The 16,703-nt window shown below is 40.1% G+C and overlaps 1 protein-coding gene across 1 annotated transcript in view; it reads left to right on the top strand.

Moving 5' to 3' along the window:
- The window catches only part of med12 (mediator complex subunit 12), a 34,507-nt gene that overhangs the window by 17,075 nt on the left and 729 nt on the right, over positions 1 to 16,703 (top strand). The window contains exons 20-42 of the mRNA XM_042492964.1: positions 56 to 187; positions 1,396 to 1,623; positions 1,731 to 1,875; positions 2,427 to 2,547; positions 3,780 to 3,890; positions 3,999 to 4,112; positions 5,455 to 5,591; positions 6,642 to 6,821; positions 7,210 to 7,281; positions 8,550 to 8,716; positions 8,907 to 9,068; positions 9,281 to 9,482; positions 9,689 to 9,798; positions 9,946 to 10,081; positions 10,704 to 10,853; positions 11,954 to 12,319; positions 12,438 to 12,579; positions 12,719 to 12,933; positions 13,539 to 13,613; positions 14,350 to 14,576; positions 15,144 to 15,335; positions 15,935 to 16,148; positions 16,605 to 16,686. Coding sequence (XP_042348898.1) covers positions 56 to 187; positions 1,396 to 1,623; positions 1,731 to 1,875; positions 2,427 to 2,547; positions 3,780 to 3,890; positions 3,999 to 4,112; positions 5,455 to 5,591; positions 6,642 to 6,821; positions 7,210 to 7,281; positions 8,550 to 8,716; positions 8,907 to 9,068; positions 9,281 to 9,482; positions 9,689 to 9,798; positions 9,946 to 10,081; positions 10,704 to 10,853; positions 11,954 to 12,319; positions 12,438 to 12,579; positions 12,719 to 12,933; positions 13,539 to 13,613; positions 14,350 to 14,576; positions 15,144 to 15,335; positions 15,935 to 16,148; positions 16,605 to 16,686 — 3,680 coding nt within the window. The remainder of the gene's footprint in view (positions 1 to 55; positions 188 to 1,395; positions 1,624 to 1,730; positions 1,876 to 2,426; positions 2,548 to 3,779; positions 3,891 to 3,998; positions 4,113 to 5,454; positions 5,592 to 6,641; positions 6,822 to 7,209; positions 7,282 to 8,549; positions 8,717 to 8,906; positions 9,069 to 9,280; positions 9,483 to 9,688; positions 9,799 to 9,945; positions 10,082 to 10,703; positions 10,854 to 11,953; positions 12,320 to 12,437; positions 12,580 to 12,718; positions 12,934 to 13,538; positions 13,614 to 14,349; positions 14,577 to 15,143; positions 15,336 to 15,934; positions 16,149 to 16,604; positions 16,687 to 16,703) is intronic.

Genomic DNA, 16,703 nt, shown 5'->3' with positions numbered 1-16,703 from the left:
TAAAGCATGCAGCTGAAGGGAGTTTATGTTCAAACGTGTGTGAATGTGTTCTCAGGTTACGCATCGTAGTGAAATCGGGTGTAAACCCGGCAGACTGTTCCTCTGCTGAGCGCTGCATCTTGGCCTACCTGTACGACCTCTACACCTCCTGCAGTCACCTCAAGAACAAGTTTGGCGAGATCTTCAGGTAAAGATAAAGCTTAACGCCCAAAATTATTTTTTATTTTATTCTTTTATTATATTGGGCAAGTGGTAAAAAAGACTTAAGCACATTGTTTTTTTTTTCTGGAGCTCTGGACCTGATGATAGATGTATCCAATTGCTTCCTTATCATGTCTGTTGACAGTCACACATGCTCAATACTAAACAGGGACGTGAGGAAAGGTGGCGGATAAAGATAAAGTTTATGAGGAGCGCCCAGTAGCTTTGCTGCATGTCATCCCCTCTCTCTCCCCCTTTCACTCTTACATTTTCCTATCAAATAAGAAAGGCAAAAAGCCTAAAAAATAATTAAAAAAAAAAAATAGACAAAGTTTATGAGCTGAAGTTCAGACGAGCATTTCAAGAAAACTGGAAACAGGAGCTTAGTTTGGTTGCATTAGAGGATGTGTGTGAAACTTCAACTATGCTGCAAGTTTGAGAGCAAGGTGGATAAAACTGGCTAGTTCTTTCAAAGGTGCATCAAAGTCCTGTTATTTGATAACCACTAATACATGAAACGTTTATCTAGGGGGAAATAAAATTTAGCTTTAGGCAAGTAAATTTCAGACACAATTGCCTGATCAATTGGAAAAACATGCCTTTTTTATCTCGGCATCTGCACCCTCTTTGCAGCAGGGGATGACCATAACAGGGAATAGCTGCACTTTCTACCTCGAAAAATCACCCATAAAAGCTCCCAAATCAATATCTGAACCAGCACCAATATAACATGTTTCTCTGCTGCTAGCATGTGGCTACATGTAGCAGTGTATGTAATGTAAACACTTGTATTAGCCTGGAGCAGATGGCCATATAAAGAAACCAAATACGACAGCTTAACATTATTTGAAACTTTGGCCACGTTTATTATAAGCATCTAACATTGTTGACAGAAAATAAGGAAAAAAATATTGGGTCTCCTTTAGCAAAAATACATATATAGCTCCCTCAAGTCTTTTTTGGAGAAGGCAATATGTCAAACAGGGAAAGACACTCAAACAGAATCCTCACATTTATGTACACTATATATTATTTTACCTTTAACTTGCTTTTATCAGTCAAGACAATTGAGCGTCTGTATGCAGTACATCAACGTCACTATATGTTGCCCGTGTTTCACTTTATTTATTGTTTCTTTTTAGTTATCAGCAGCGACATCATGAGCTCTCATTCTCTCCTTTGTGTTCCCTTCAGTGAGTTCTGCTCCAAAGTGAAAAACTCCATCTACTGCAACATCGACCCTTCAGACTCCAACATGCTCTGGGATCCTGTGTTCATGATGGAGGCCATCGCCAACCCTTCAGCCCACAACTTCAATCACTCCATGGTGGGCAAGATCCTCAACGACAGCCCAGCCAACCGCTATAGCTTCGTCTGCAATGTGCTCATGGATGTGTGTGTGGACCACAGAGACCCTGAGAGGTTTGATACTCTTGTTATGATGAAGTTTCATGTGTTTATGGCTCTGTATGGTTCAGTTTTTTACTATTTAATTGACTCTTGTTTCACATAATGTGATGTGCTCTTAGGGTGAACGACATTGGGATCCTGTGCGCGGAGCTGACGGCGTATTGTCGCTCACTGAGTGCCGAGTGGCTCGGCATCCTCAAGGCTCTCTGCTGCTCCTCTAACAATGGCAACTGTGGCTTCAATGATTTGCTTTGTAACGTAGATGTAAGTTGTGGTTTTGTAACTCTTGAACAAGATTCAAAGCCGATGCTAGGGCTTTATAGCAGTCCCGCAATAGGAGTAATTATAGCACCTATTTGTTTGTAAACACTGGTTGAAGGATTTCAGTTCTGTTGCATTTCATTTTTTTTTAATACTTCCTTTTTATGAACACTTTCAATAAGCAGAAAAGCAAAAAAGAGATTAAGAGCAGAACAAACAGGAAAAAAACAGACAAATATAAGGGTCATGGGATGATTTAAGGTTATTACACATGGTACATACAGTGAATACAAGAGATCTGTCTTGCTGGCTAAATAAACACAGTATTCCTGCTGTTTTTCTCCGAATTCTTTTTAAAGTCATATAGAATAGGTAATCCATTCTGTTGTGTTTTCGTAAGTCATTTTCAATAACAATGTCGGCTAAATATGTGTTTTACTTTTACAATATGTCTGCCTTTCATCTTAATATTTAATAGTTTTCTGGTTACGTTATAATTTTCTCATCTCTCAGCATTATGAAATAAAACTGATCTCTGTACTCACATCCTTCAGGTTAGCGATTTGTCCTTCCATGATTCCCTGGCAACCTTCGTAGCCATCCTCATTGCTAGACAGTGCCTGCTCCTAGAAGACCTGGTTCGCTGTGTGGCCATTCCCTCTCTCCTCAATGCAGGTAAGAATGATTTAATATCAGACATCCCGCTTGAAATGTATGTGTTGTGAAATTAGTGCTGCTTTTTTTGTTTTTTTTATACAATGCTGATGTAACCGGCTGACACCTCTCAGCATATTTCAAATTTGTTAATTTGAATTGAGACCTACTCCATTCGTACAAATGTGCACACACATTTAATAAAATGCAAAAACACAAACAAAATACTTTATTTCAGGCATTTGCTCATTACTTTTAACTATTTCAGCATAATATCTAGAATTGTTTTTGCTGATTTTTCACCATTTTACTTTCAGCAAACAATTCCAATCATTAATCCATCACTCAACATGTGTATTTATCTGGATATATTTCTTCACCAAGTCATGATATCATTTTTATAAGTTAGTTGAGCCACTTTATTTTACCCTTGGTATGAATTACTGCTTTAAATCACCCTTTAAACTCTGCCCATTCTAAAACTTAAATCTGTGTTACAGCTTCACCATGTCCTCCATGTCATCCCCTTTCTAAGCTTCCATATATAATCTCACAACCGTCACAGGGTTCCTGCAAATCCTTAAGCAGTCTTTCAATGCACTGAAATCATAAATCAAAATGTAAGGTCTTAATTGCTATCCGGATGACTTAAAACAATCTTTAAAAGTCTTAAAAATGTGAAGACATGGGAAGTTTTTTTACAATATTTACATTATTCTACAATAAACATTGTGCCAAAATTGTCCCTAACCTTGCATATCGATGTCTGTTAGGAGCCCTACATCAGTCATTATGCTTTATATTAATGAGTGAGTGGTGCTTTGCAGCTTGTCTTGTTGAAAGCAGCACCAGGCCGTATAATACATTACTTCTATAAGAGAGGAGAGTTAACACAGCGTATGTGATCTGGATCCATGAAGCCTCGCTGCATTTTGTGCACTTGCCAGAGAAGTGCCTTCCTCTCCCCCCGTTCATCTTTTTTCTCCCGGCTCTAAGACAAAGCCCCATTCAGCTCTGCTGCTTGGTTGGGTTTGGCTTATGTTAACACAACAAGAGGTGCCAAAATACAGCTCTCGCACATGATAAACACTTTGTTCTCACTGCCTCTTTCACGACAGCAACTCTGTAAAAATTACACCTCATCTTGACTGATGAGAAGGGTCTAAATGTAGACGAGTTATTTTGATGTGTGAATTATGAAGTTTATGTGACGTAAAGAGACTAAACTCTCACGTGTCTGAACTTACCTTCAGCCTGCAGTGAGCAAGACTCTGAGCCGGGAGCCAGACTCACCTGCAGGATTCTGTTGCACCTTTTCAAGACGCCGCAGCGCAACCCCGTCCCCCAAGACGGTGTGAAGTCAGGTAATACCACATTCAGAAACCTGTCGCCATTATATCAGCACATTTCTGTTTGCACCCGATAGTCAAAATTGTGACTTATCGTCTTACACTGGTGTTTTGACTTTGCAGATAAATCCTCTGTTGGTATCCGGTCGTCTTGCGATCGCCACCTTCTTGCTGCCTCTCAGAACAGTATAGTTGTTGGAGCAGTGTTCGCTGTCCTCAAAGCTGTCTTTATGCTGGGTAAGAATCTTTGCAGTGTTGTTATATCTATAAGTGTAAAGTCAAAACCTGTCATATAAAAAAAAATGTTTAAAAATGACAATCTGGTTGAGGTTAGTATAGTTTGCCTGTAGGGGTGTAACAATACTGAAAACTCACACTTCAGCATGATTTTGGAAGAAAAGCCCAGTCTCACAACGTTCTGTTTTTTTCCAGTTATTTTGCTCAGACAGTTGTTTAAGTCAGACAAGATCCTTCTGCTGTGGATTGTAGTAACATTTTTTCCGCAGTCAAATTTGGTAAATTATTTTAATTATAAAAATCAGGAGCATTTCAAACATTCTTGTGTTTTTCTGTGCCAACATTGATCAAACGCTTTACCAAAAGGCAACAGGTCACAACAGGCCATAAAACTGAAAAGCAACTCTTATGCTATGAAACTGAAAATAGAAAGATGAAAATAAAACTTTGCATGAGGAGTGTTTCAGTTAGTTCCACCGTGGCTATATGCCAATGTAAATGCCTTCAGTAATAATTTTATCCTGCGATGTTTTGCATCTACAGGCTGCTTGAAAGCAGCGGGGATAAAGAGAAGGGCTGTTGCTAGAACTGCACAGTTAATCAAAATGTTACTGAAATTGTAATATTGCCAAGTGCAATATGCACATTTCAGGAGTGGTGCTTTTTCAATAAAAGGTAAACTCTGTCTTACAAATAAAATATTGTTGTGCTCAAAGAGATGTTTCAAATCATACTCCAGATGCAGAGGAACATGCTTGTTTGGTACAAACTCCAGAAAAATGACTTCAAAATCACATCATCATCATTTTGTTATTTAAGTTTTTACATTTTATGCATATTGTGCAGCCCTACCAGGTGATCACATCTGGTTGACGCAGTTGAATGTGTGTTAGCATTTTGGATATGTTTTCATTAACATGTAAAATAACGACAGAGCAACGCCAACACAATGTCCTCATCTTATGCACAACTCTCTCTCCATTGCTGTTGTAGCTAAAAGGGAACCCACAGGCAGGTCCTTCACTTCTGGCATTTCATTTGTGCTTGCCCTGCTGTGACTGACACACACACTGATCAGCACCTGTTGCTAACGGCGTACAGCTAAAAGTTTCCGTGCTTGTGAACTATGTTGCCACATTACGTGCAACAGTCTGCGTACTGTGTATTCTACGTGCATAGAACCGTGCCGCCTGTAACATGACAGTTCTACACAAATACACACATTGTTGCAGTCCTGTTTGCCAGGTTCTGCTTCATGTTAGTTTCGGCTGCCTCATGTCTGGGATCACTGATTTTACTGGTTGCACTGGTTGGTTTCACTGGTCTCTCTGTGTTGTTTCAGGTGATGCTGAGCTAAGAGGCTCAGGACTGTCACACCCTGCTGGCCTGGACGACATATCTGAGGGGCGCAATGTCTCCATAGAAACGGCCAGCTTGGATGTATATGCAAAGTATGTTCTGAAGACGATCTGCCAGCAGGTGAGGATCTGAACAGTTTGAATGATGTGAAAGCTATTAAATCCAGGGATCGACCGATATTGGTCTTTCAGGGCCATTACCAATTATTAGTAGTTAATGAGACCTTATATTTTGAACTAATATACATTTACAATGAAAATGAAAATATTTCTGTAGAGATTTAGAGTTTAGAATATAACAAACTTAAACACAAAACTTGTTTGCTGTTTAAATACCTTTAACAAATGTTTAATCAAAACTGAAACTTTCAACATTACATACAGCAAGTTCCCAGCAGCTTCTTTTTATAAAGTTAATGAATAAATGAATGAATAAAAATATCTCCCTGAGGTTTTACAAAGTAAAAGTTCCTCCTACGCTAACACTTTCTTTGCATGTATTGCAGACTGCCTTCCCAGGTGTTGGTTGAAGTGTAATACGCATACTTTTTTATTAATTAATTTTATCTTTGATTAATAAAGTAAAATGCTGATACAGTTGATCAGCAAAATGTCAAATGTCATCCCCTAATAAAATCAACAGCCACAGTTCAGACAGTCTAATCAATGTATCTGGAAAAATAACTTCATACCATGCAGAGTTATAAGTGCATGCGTTGTTCAGTGTCATCAGCAAAGTTGTTTTTTCTGTCTGAAAGCTTTTGTGTGAGTGCACATAGAAGGAGCGAACTTTCTATTTTTGCTTTTCTGAGCGACTTGTAAATTCAGGAAGCCAAAGATGCATAATGTGATTGCGTGAATGAGATCATTTTCTGCACCAGATGTCACTTATGCCACTTAGATATGAAGGCCAGAGAGAGCTGGCAGTAACTCACAGGGCTAGACATGCTCTGAGACCTCAAGAGACTTCAAACACATTTTCTACCCACCGAGGCTCTGGCATGCGCAGCTCTAATTCTGAGAAATGTCCCTTGCCTTGTTGTTGCCACCCACCCAGCTGAGCTTGTTTTGCATGACTCATGAGTTAGTGATACTTGCACTGAAGTTGTTGACCTCATATTTCCCACTCTGCCATTTTTCCCCTCTTCCCCTCTTCTCTCCTGACCTGCAGGAGTGGGTTGGAGAGCGCTGCCTGAAGTCTCTGTCCGAGGACAGCAGTGCCCTCCAGGACCCGGTTCTAGTAAACATTCAGGCCCAACGGCTGCTGCAGCTTATTTGCTATCCACATCGCCAGCTGGACAGCGATGATGGTGACAACCCTCAGAGGCAGCGCATCAAACGCATCCTACAGGTCGCGAATACACAGACATTTGCACAATGTTTATAATTGACTTCAGTCGCCTTGTTTGTGCCAAAGAATCGTCTACTTTTTAGTCAGCAAAGATTATTGGTTCAGATAGTACTTTCAACATGAGTAGGTTTTCAAAATGAGTGGGAAGGCCTTGACTTTATTTGATTATTCTCTAAAAAAAAAAAATAATTATGGCCTCCATATAATCTTACATTAAATAGTCTTTCTTGAATCACAGTTGTGTGATTTTGCTGCCCTCTCCTGGCTAAATCAAGGATTGAAGAAATGTCTCATCAGTGTCATGAACTGCACATACTCGTAACTGGCTGTTGACATAGAAAAGAAAAAAAGATTATATTACTAACAGTCTTTTTCTTCTGTGTGATAGAACATGGACCAATGGACGATGAGACAGTCGTCCCTGGAGCTGCAGTTGATGATCAAACAGAGCACAAACAATGTAAGTAGCTATTTTTAGTGCACCTGAGTTTTGGGGGGGTTTTTTAAGAAGAGGGAAGAAAAATTACTATGTTGTCTTTTGGCCTTCTCAAACCTGAAAGTCTGAGCCACGGTTAGCATTTTTGTTACATTGTATAAATTTGATGTAGAACGATACCTGACATACCTCTTTCCTGTTGTGAAAGCTGTGTCTCTGCACAGGACATCCTGTCCTCTTGTATCCCCTCTCTCTCATCCTCTCAGTTTTTTTGAGTATTTTCCAACTAACTCTTCATAAAGCCATTGTCTTCTTCTCTTCCCACGTGCTACTGCGGCTGATTTTGTTATGATGTCTTGTTTATGAACAAACTGAAACATACACCGACACCTTTCTCCTCTGAGCACGGCCACCGTCACTCTTTGTCCCTAAACTTCAAACACACACAACTCAGTAGGCAAGTTTTCATTAACTCTCAAGCTGCGCAAATTGAAATGCAAATGTAAAATCCACCTAATGGAAACCTGTCAGTTTCAGAAAAACCCCCATTTACCACGTAAAAGGTTTTGCACTCGCATGAGGTGGTATTCCAGGCAATTTGAAATAGGCATATTTTGAAAAACTGCAATGGAAACACTTTTTTCACTCTATCATGATGCTATGGCTACGTAGTTTTTGGTAGGAACAGGAAGTGTTAATGCATCGCATAACTCTTCAAAAGTTGAGTGGATCATCTGGAAGTTCTGAATCCACAATTCCTCTGTGAAACGATGGACTATCACCTCCCAGAAATCCCACATATGTGGCCACTCCCATGTATAAGGGGCTCGCCCCACCATTATAGCTCATATTCGCCTATGTCACCTTCGATAGAAATAATGACAGCTGGTGCAGTGGCTGCAACAGAAACAAAGCTGCTAATGTTCGAAACATCCGTCGCCATGCTTCTTGGAATGTTATTGTGAGAGCAGAAGTCGCATTACATCGCTCTGTGGAAACAGTCATCTCACAGTTGTGTTTTGTCTGCATTTTGAAAATAACACTTCAGTTGTGCACAAATCTGTAACGGAAACCACCCACCTACTGATGCACTACGCTACTCTTCTTACTCGACCATAACCTGCCAAAACTTACTGTAATAGGTTTGAAAGTCCAAGCCATCCAATTTGAACGAGGTTTGTCTGTTTGGTTCTGATCAAACTGAAAAGTCCAAAAAGGTCCAGACCAAATGAGGTAGGTGTGAAATGAACCTATTAAATTGATCTTCATATTTCTGGTTTATTTTCCAACAGGAGCTTTACTCGCTCTTGGAGAACATAGCCAAGGCCACCATAGAGGTATTTCAGAAATCAGCTGAGATGAACTCCAGTAACCCTTCAGGGAACGGAGCAGCAGCACAAGGTGGCTCCGCATCCAACAACAACAACAGCACCACCAGCAAGATGAAGCCAATTTTAAGGTATATACTTATCTGTCTCCTCCAAGGGCTTTTTCTTAAACAAGTTTCTTTGCTTTTATTTTTTCAACAACAGGCTAAAATGCTCACAGTGACCTTAAATTGAAATAAACATTTATTTTCCTTTATTTGTTTTTGTTTATAGTGAGTGATGTTGAAATCTAACGTGTTTTGTTTGCGCTGTGTGCTGCAGTTCATCAGAGCGATCGGGCGTGTGGCTGGTGGCTCCGTTGATCGCCAAGCTGCCCACCTCAGTTCAGGGCCATGTGCTGAAGGCAGCAGGAGAGGAGCTGGAGAAAGGACAGCACCTGGGCTCCTCCTCACGCAAGGAGAGGGACAGGCAGAAACAGAAAAGGTACATTGCATATTTCTTCAGCACTGGAATAAATTGGATTTATCTGGTCGTTCGACAAAGTAAAAGTCACTTTGCTAGTGTCTGACAAACTGTCTGACAGAAGAGGCATTTTCATTTTGTGCCCCTCTCACAGGCTGTGCAGGATTCAAAATAAAATCAGCCAGCCATCTGAACATGATTTCCTCTTTATTAAATTATTTCTCCCTCCTCAGTATGTCTCTGCTGAGCCAGCAGCCGTTCCTGTCTTTGGTGCTGACCTGCCTGAAGGGGCAGGATGAACAGAGGGAAGGCCTTCTCACTTCCCTCTACAGCCAAGTGCAGCAGATTGTTACCAACTGGAGAGAAGACCAGTACCAGGATGACTGCAAGGCGAAGCAAATGATGCACGAGGCTCTCAAACTACGTCTGAATCTTGTAAGAACTTCTTGATCACCACAGCCAGCTTTTACAGCACAGCATCCCTTGCAATATGAAGTCAGTCTCTAAGAAGTCTTGTACTCTTGTTAGGTACAAGTTGTGCATGTTGACTTTTGGCTCTACATTTTGAACCTTAATCAGGACATAACTGTATACTGTATACATACTGTATACATAACTGTACTTTTTCTTCTCCTAACAAGGTGGGTGGCATGTTTGACACGGTGCAGCGCAGCACCCAGCAGACCACTGAGTGGGCGGTACTACTTCTTGACATCATCAGCAGCGGCACAGTGGACATGCAGTCAAATAAGTGAGTGTTGCTTAAAGAGAAAACTCCATTCCACACATTATTCCTTTTAATTGGACATTTGAATTATTATTTCTAAGCACAGATTCTGTTGCCAGTTATAAGTCACTCAGTCTGCCTGGTTCTTAATGTTTGGCTTCTCTCCAACAGTGAGCTCTTCACGACAGTGTTGGACATGTTGAGTGTGCTGATTAACGGCACACTGGCTGCTGACATGTCCAGTATCTCTCAGGGCAGCATGGAGGAAAATAAGAGAGCCTATATGAACCTGGTCAAGAAGCTTAGGGTAAGGACAGCACACCTCTCTCACTCTGCTGAGTCTGAAAATGTGATTCTGCCTCTAAGATGTAGTATTTTCCTATATTTATAGAATGGTTGTCAACTCAGTTTTATTGTGCTCTGAAGTCTAGGAAGTTATAAAAGGGCACCTAAAAATGATATAAATGATAAATAGTGATATGTTTAAAAGTGATAAACCACAACAATTTCAGGTTAACAAAATAAAGGGATAGCACTGTCGCCTTGTGTACAAAAGTACACTTAGTCAAGGTATATTCTAACTACATGTGCCTTGATTAGCTTATTTCAAAGATGTTGAATATATTTATGTAGAAATTAGTCAAAAAAATTACTTTTACATAAACGCTACACAAACACTATATCTACATCTACATAAACACTATGCAACTTTTCAAACAGTAGCATATTATGATTTGTATTTTGTCTAAATTATTGTATTAGGTATTTATTCAGTTTTTTAAGGAACACATGCTGTACGTTTATTGTCTGAATTTGTTTTGCACTGTATGTTGAGCCACGTCTGAGATGATTTTCTGTGACGACAGACAAGTTTTCTGAATTTGAATCTGATTATTTGTCATAACCATGAACCTTTCTTATTTCCACAGAAAGAGCTTGGGGACCGGCAGTCAGAAAGTTTGGAAAAGGTTCGCCAGCTTCTGCCACTGCCCAAGCAAACCCGGGATGTCATAACCTGTGAACCTCAGGGCTCACTAATAGACACAAAGGGGAACAAGATCGCTGGATTTGAGAAGGAGGTACGTGGTTTCTCGCACACTGATGTAACTTGACATCAGCCTGCAAAGCTTTACACATTTCAGTGTGATTTGTAGCTATATTTAGCTGTACGATTAGTTGTTTATCACTCAGCCTGTCATGATAACTCAAGCTATGACTTATCGTACGATATATGGACACAACTTTGATCATTTTTCTGACAGCGATATTGCCCGTTGTGTTTACATGTGTTTGTCTACATAAGAATTTTGCCAACGTTTTAGCCAGCATGGTGCCAAAATTAAACAGCAGGGTTCCTGAAGATTTTAATACCTGGGGGCAGCGATTCTCCCTTTTTCCCTCTCTTCACTTGTGCAAATTAAAAAAAAAAAATCATAGACGACACAGCATAACTTACCAGTAGCCTGCAGCTACACTTTTGGAGTAGAAGATGCACAGTCCTGATAGTTATCGGCTTGCCCCCCACCTGACAATGAGCCAAAAAGTTTGACAGTTGTAGTTTTAACCCTGAACAACTTCATCCTCCACTCTGTTCATCCACCAGCAAAACGCCCGGCTCAGTTTACTGAAGTAACTGTGGTATTCCCGAGGCTTCACTAAGCTTGTTTATTAGTCCCAAGAGACATTAAATTAATGTTAATTATTTATTTAATAATATGTAAAATATTTTTCGCAAATTCCAAGTCCAGTGTCTGAATTTGTAAGATAAAGTTTATTGCTCTTTGAAAGGGTGTACTATTATTTCTACAAAAGTAGTTTTCATGTGAGGTATAGATATCACATAGCTCTACTCCATCTTTAAAATCAGATGCAGAAACAAAATTAAGAAGTTTACAGTGAATTCCAATATGTGTAGAGACAATATTAAGTAACTGAGTGGGAGAAAAATAATACAGAATGTAGAGAGAAATTATTGAAACCTTAATAACATAATTCCCTCGTTCAAGGCCATAAACAGTCATAAGCCATCTGCAGTATCGTGGGATGTTTGATATTATAGGATTATATATATAGGATAGGAACACTTTTTCCATTAACACTTGAAGTCAATTGAGCATTCAACATTATCTTCACATTTGATCTTAAGTTAAATAAGATCACTGTGTCTCTGTGTCACCAGGGCCTTCAAGTATCAACCAAACAGAAGATTTCTCCCTGGGATGTCTTTGAGGGTCTCAAACACTCTGCCCCTCTCTCCTGGGGCTGGTTTGGTACGGTGCGCGTGGACCGCAAGGTCACCAAATTTGAAGAGCAGCAGCGTTTTCTTCTCTACCACACCCACCTGAAGCCCAAACCTCGTAGCTATTACCTGGAGCCGCTGCCCCTGCCCCCTGAAGAGGAGGAGCCTCTTACACCCGTCTCCCAGGAACAAGAGAAGAAGATGATAGAGCCGGTGAAGCCAGAGAAGAGTGTTCCCGCCGTCTCCTCTGACTCGACCAAGAAGAAATCCAACAAGAAGAAGAAACCTCCGTCGGCAAAGACAGAGGTCAGTTATGTTTATAATTTTTTGACATTATAATAATTTAGTTTTACTTAGTGGACTGGCCAAAAAATGCTGGAATCAGATTTAAAAGTAATTCATATTTATACCTTTTTCTTTCTAGGACTATGTGAACCGTACACCAGGCGGCGTGACCTATGGGACTAATATGCCTCCTGAGCTCATGCAGAACCACCCATATGGCAGGCTACCCTACAGCCAGCAGCCCATGAGCATGTACACACAGAACCAGCCTCTACCTCCAGGTCAGTTCATGGTGTATTCTCCCATCATTATCATCTTCATCAGTAGCAGTATGACACACTGGTTTAGTGTTTAAAGAAAGCTTTTCTTTGGTTGAAACTTTGTCTGTGATTGTGGTTTTTGCCATTTTTGTTTCTACAGGAGGTCCAGGTTTAGAACCTCCATACAGACCTGTCCGCAACCCACAGATGAACAAAATGATGCCCACTCGGCCCAACTACCCAGGCATGATGCCCGGTATGCAGGGAAGCATGCCCGGCATGATGGGATTGGACAAGCAATACCCAATGGGTTATAAGCCCCAGCCTACCATGCCACAGGGCCAGATACTGCGGCAGCAGCTACAGGTCAGACTGGTGAGTTAGTCTGCGCTGACAGGTCAAGCTACTCCTGATAGTCAGGTAGAGGTGACCATCTATAAAATATCGCGGAGTTATCTTATGGAATGAAAATGTTCATTTACTGAATTCTTCTGTGTCATCGTCTGTGCACAAAAAGAGTCTTTGAAAAGTTCTGCTGTCAAAACATCTTATTTGAATCAAGAATGATCAATGTTCAAAATGATTATTTGCACTTTTATTTTTTAACCCTATACTTATGTTGTGAGTTTTAAATTTTTAACAACTAAACGTATTGATGTTTTGATTGCTTGCATTTTACTATTGATATGTTTTCCTGGGTGTGGTCTTCATATAAACCAGTATAGGTGTCTACATCACCCTCACATGCACATTTATATGTTTTATCCTCATCATGCTTAGTATTATGTGAAAAAACTAAACTAAACTAAAAGGAGCAGCTTTCAAGATGGAGCACATTCTCTGTTTGATATCTGATTTTAAATTCAGTTTAAAGTCTAAAAAGAGGATGGTCTGATTGTTTTAAGTACCTAGAATGCCCTCTAACTTGGTAGAGGACATTGACTCTTTGCTATTCGCTGACTTCTTGTTACTCTTTTCAGAATCAGAGCATGTTAGGACAGCAGATTAGACAAATAACACCGAACCAACCATATACTTCAATGCAGGCATCTCAGGTAAGTGTATTTTTGTTGCTTTTCTTTTGTTTTTCCATAAAATTCATTTGCGATTTAAAACCTGCACCAAGACTACAACACACCACTATAGGCCTTTTTTGTCCTTAATCTCAACCAGGGGAAAATAAAGTCCATATTTTCAGAACAGGGACCTCAGACTGCTCGAGCTCTTTCATTTATGTGCAGTTACAGGCGAATGCTGATTGATTGATTACCAATGTTTCTCGGAAAACACTGCACGCAGTAGATGACCTTCCACCTTCTCTTTGCCTATTTCTGTCTCGCTCTGCCTCTCTCTCAAACACACTCAGGATGGAGGGACTCAATGCAGGTTACCTGATCTGCGCTTCACTACAAACCCATTTAAATTCAGTAATTGTGTTATTTATTTGGAAAAAAATAATACGTTAGTAGTGACCTCCAAAAATAGTGGAATTACAGTAACATGTTAGTTTGTAATGTGTGATTCCCCGCACTGATCATGTGACACCTTAATATACATGCTAATGCTAAAGAATTTTAAAAAGCTGTTGAAACAGGGTTTTGTTCATGCTGCAGCCATCGTCAGATCATTTTCTGTGTTCATGTTTCACACAGAAAAGTCTTCACAGGTGTATTTACCTTGCCTATGAGTTCTGAAAATAAATAATCCTGACTCAGACAGACACAGTCAATAAATCAATAACGGTGTCCTTCTCTGTCTTGCTTTTAATCAACATTGTCTCTGCTTGTTCAGAACATATCTCAGGGCTATACCACATACGGATCACACATGGGGATGCAGCATCCGTCCCAAGGTGGTGGTATAGTTCCTTCCTCTTATGGGAACCAAAACTTCCAGGGCTCCCATCCTGGAGCCAACCCAGCTGTGGTGGATCCTCTTCGGCAAATGCAGCAAAGGCCCAGTGGTTACGTTCACCAGCAGGCTCCAGGCTACGCGCACAATATGCAGAACACACAGAGGTCAGTCGTGCTGCAACGAGGGCTGCTGCTTTGTTAGCTGCCTAGCAGCACTCTAAAGCCAGATTGCAGAGGTTTCACATTGTTATAATCACTTCCACACACCTGTTTTAAATCCATGAGATCATCTCCTTTATTAGTGTCTTATCTGCTTATACACATGGTTATTTCTTTTACTCTTAATATTCATCTGCTTATATGGGCTTAATTCTCTTATCCCAATTTTATTTATTTATTTAGGAAATAGCATTTTTGAACTTGCACCCTCATATGCTCTTGTGCGCAGTGCTATTTTATTATTTGTGCTTAAACGCTCTTAATGTTCCTAATGTTGGTTATGTCATAAGAGGGCTGGGGGGGCTACATGGGTTTTTGACATCTTATTTTATTCTGTAAACCTTTTTATCTGGGAAGCAGTTTTTGCTTGAGCTTTAAAAGTGCGAGATAGATAGATAGATAGATAGATAGATAGATATTGTTTTATTATTATTATTATTATTATTATTATTGTTGCTTTTGGTGTCCACACATGTCGAACTATTTGTCCTCTTCCTGTTCTATAAACTTCAGGTTTGCCCACCAGCCCCTCCAGCAGAATCCCATCATGCACGGTCTCAGTCACATGGGAGGACAGGGCGTCCACCCAGGCTTGAGGCCTAATCAGATGCTGGCAGAGCAACAACAGCAGCAGCAACAGCAGCAGCAACAGGCAGCACAGCAACAGCAGCAGTACCTCAGACAACAAGCACTCAGAGTACGTCACTCCATCATCATTTGTAGCCATGCCGGGGCTGAGTTTATTTCGAGGCTGTTTGTGTGTTTAAAGTCTTAAAAGGCATTGAATACATTAATTAAAAAAAAAGGCCTTCATTGGTCTTAAAATGTCTAAAATCAGTCTGTTAAAAGTCTTAAAAATGCAAAGACATTGGAGATAGGATGTTATGAATTGCCTTTTCCTGATGTTGCATTTTAAAATCACAAAATAATTGGTAACATTAAAAAAAGAAAAATCCCACATACAAAGTGACACAAACAAAATCAGTAATAAAACTCATTTACAAATGATAGATATCTGCCAATTCTAAACACATCTAACTTTTTCACTGAACCGTTACAATATGTTTGGGAAAAAATGTTCTTAACTCTGTAAGAAAGCTTGGTCCATATTTTTTTCTTTTCAGTTTAAGTTATTGTAAAATTGTTCTTAAATTTCATTTGCAATAAAAAAAAGTCTTAAAACTTTCTATATTTAATTTGCCTCAAGATGTAGGAAGCCTAATTAAAGAGTGCTTTACAAGTAAATAAAAGTAAAAAATGTAAATGTCTGTACCTCAAACACTAACTTTTATTTCTTTCCTGTTAACACAACAGCAGCAGCAGGCCCAACAAGTTCAACAACAACAGCAGCAACAACAGCAACAGCAGCAGCAACAGCAGGTCCAGCCCCAGCAGGTTCCCCCTCAACAGCAGGTTCCACAGCAGCAGCAGCAGCAGCAGGTGTCAGCTGTTCCACCTCCGGGACAGCAACAGAACCAGGGCCTCGGCATGCAGCCACTGCCCCCACAGCAACCCATGGTAGGTCCGGTCCAGGTTGGGTTCTTTTAGTGTCTCGTGTTAGCAGACATTTTTAGTAGTGGTGTCTGTCACAGACAGTTTTACTACGTTGACTTTGATTGATTTCTTTGAAGCCTCCTTTTGGTGCATTGAAGATATTCTGACACCCAGAAATGAAACAGCTACTTTTTAAAAACTAACGATAAAAGTCATCACGTTGCCTTTAAACTAGATGCTTTTCGGTGGCCAACTCTTAAAATCGGGGACATTGTTGAGGACACTGAAACTCTGCATGTTAGGTGTATTCTCCTTGTACGCTATAATCAGTGAACATCATCGGCTGCCTAAAATGTTGGGAATCAATTCTAAAAATCAATCTAAATCACATTTTGCTGAATGTTTGCTATCGGTGTTACTTGTATAATGTTTAAAACATCAGAAATTGATGTAATAACGATGTGTGTGTCTCTGTTTTAGTTCCCACGACAGGGAATGCAGCAAACTCAACAGCAGCAGCAGACTGCAGCTCTGGTCAGACAGCTGCAACAGCAACTATCAAGTGAGTCAAAAACTTTT

The sequence above is a fragment of the Plectropomus leopardus genome, chromosome 9 (assembly GCF_008729295.1).
Source record: "Plectropomus leopardus isolate mb chromosome 9, YSFRI_Pleo_2.0, whole genome shotgun sequence".
Taxonomy (NCBI): Eukaryota; Metazoa; Chordata; class Actinopteri; order Perciformes; family Serranidae; genus Plectropomus; species Plectropomus leopardus.
This window is presented reverse-complemented; position numbering and strand designations above follow the sequence as displayed.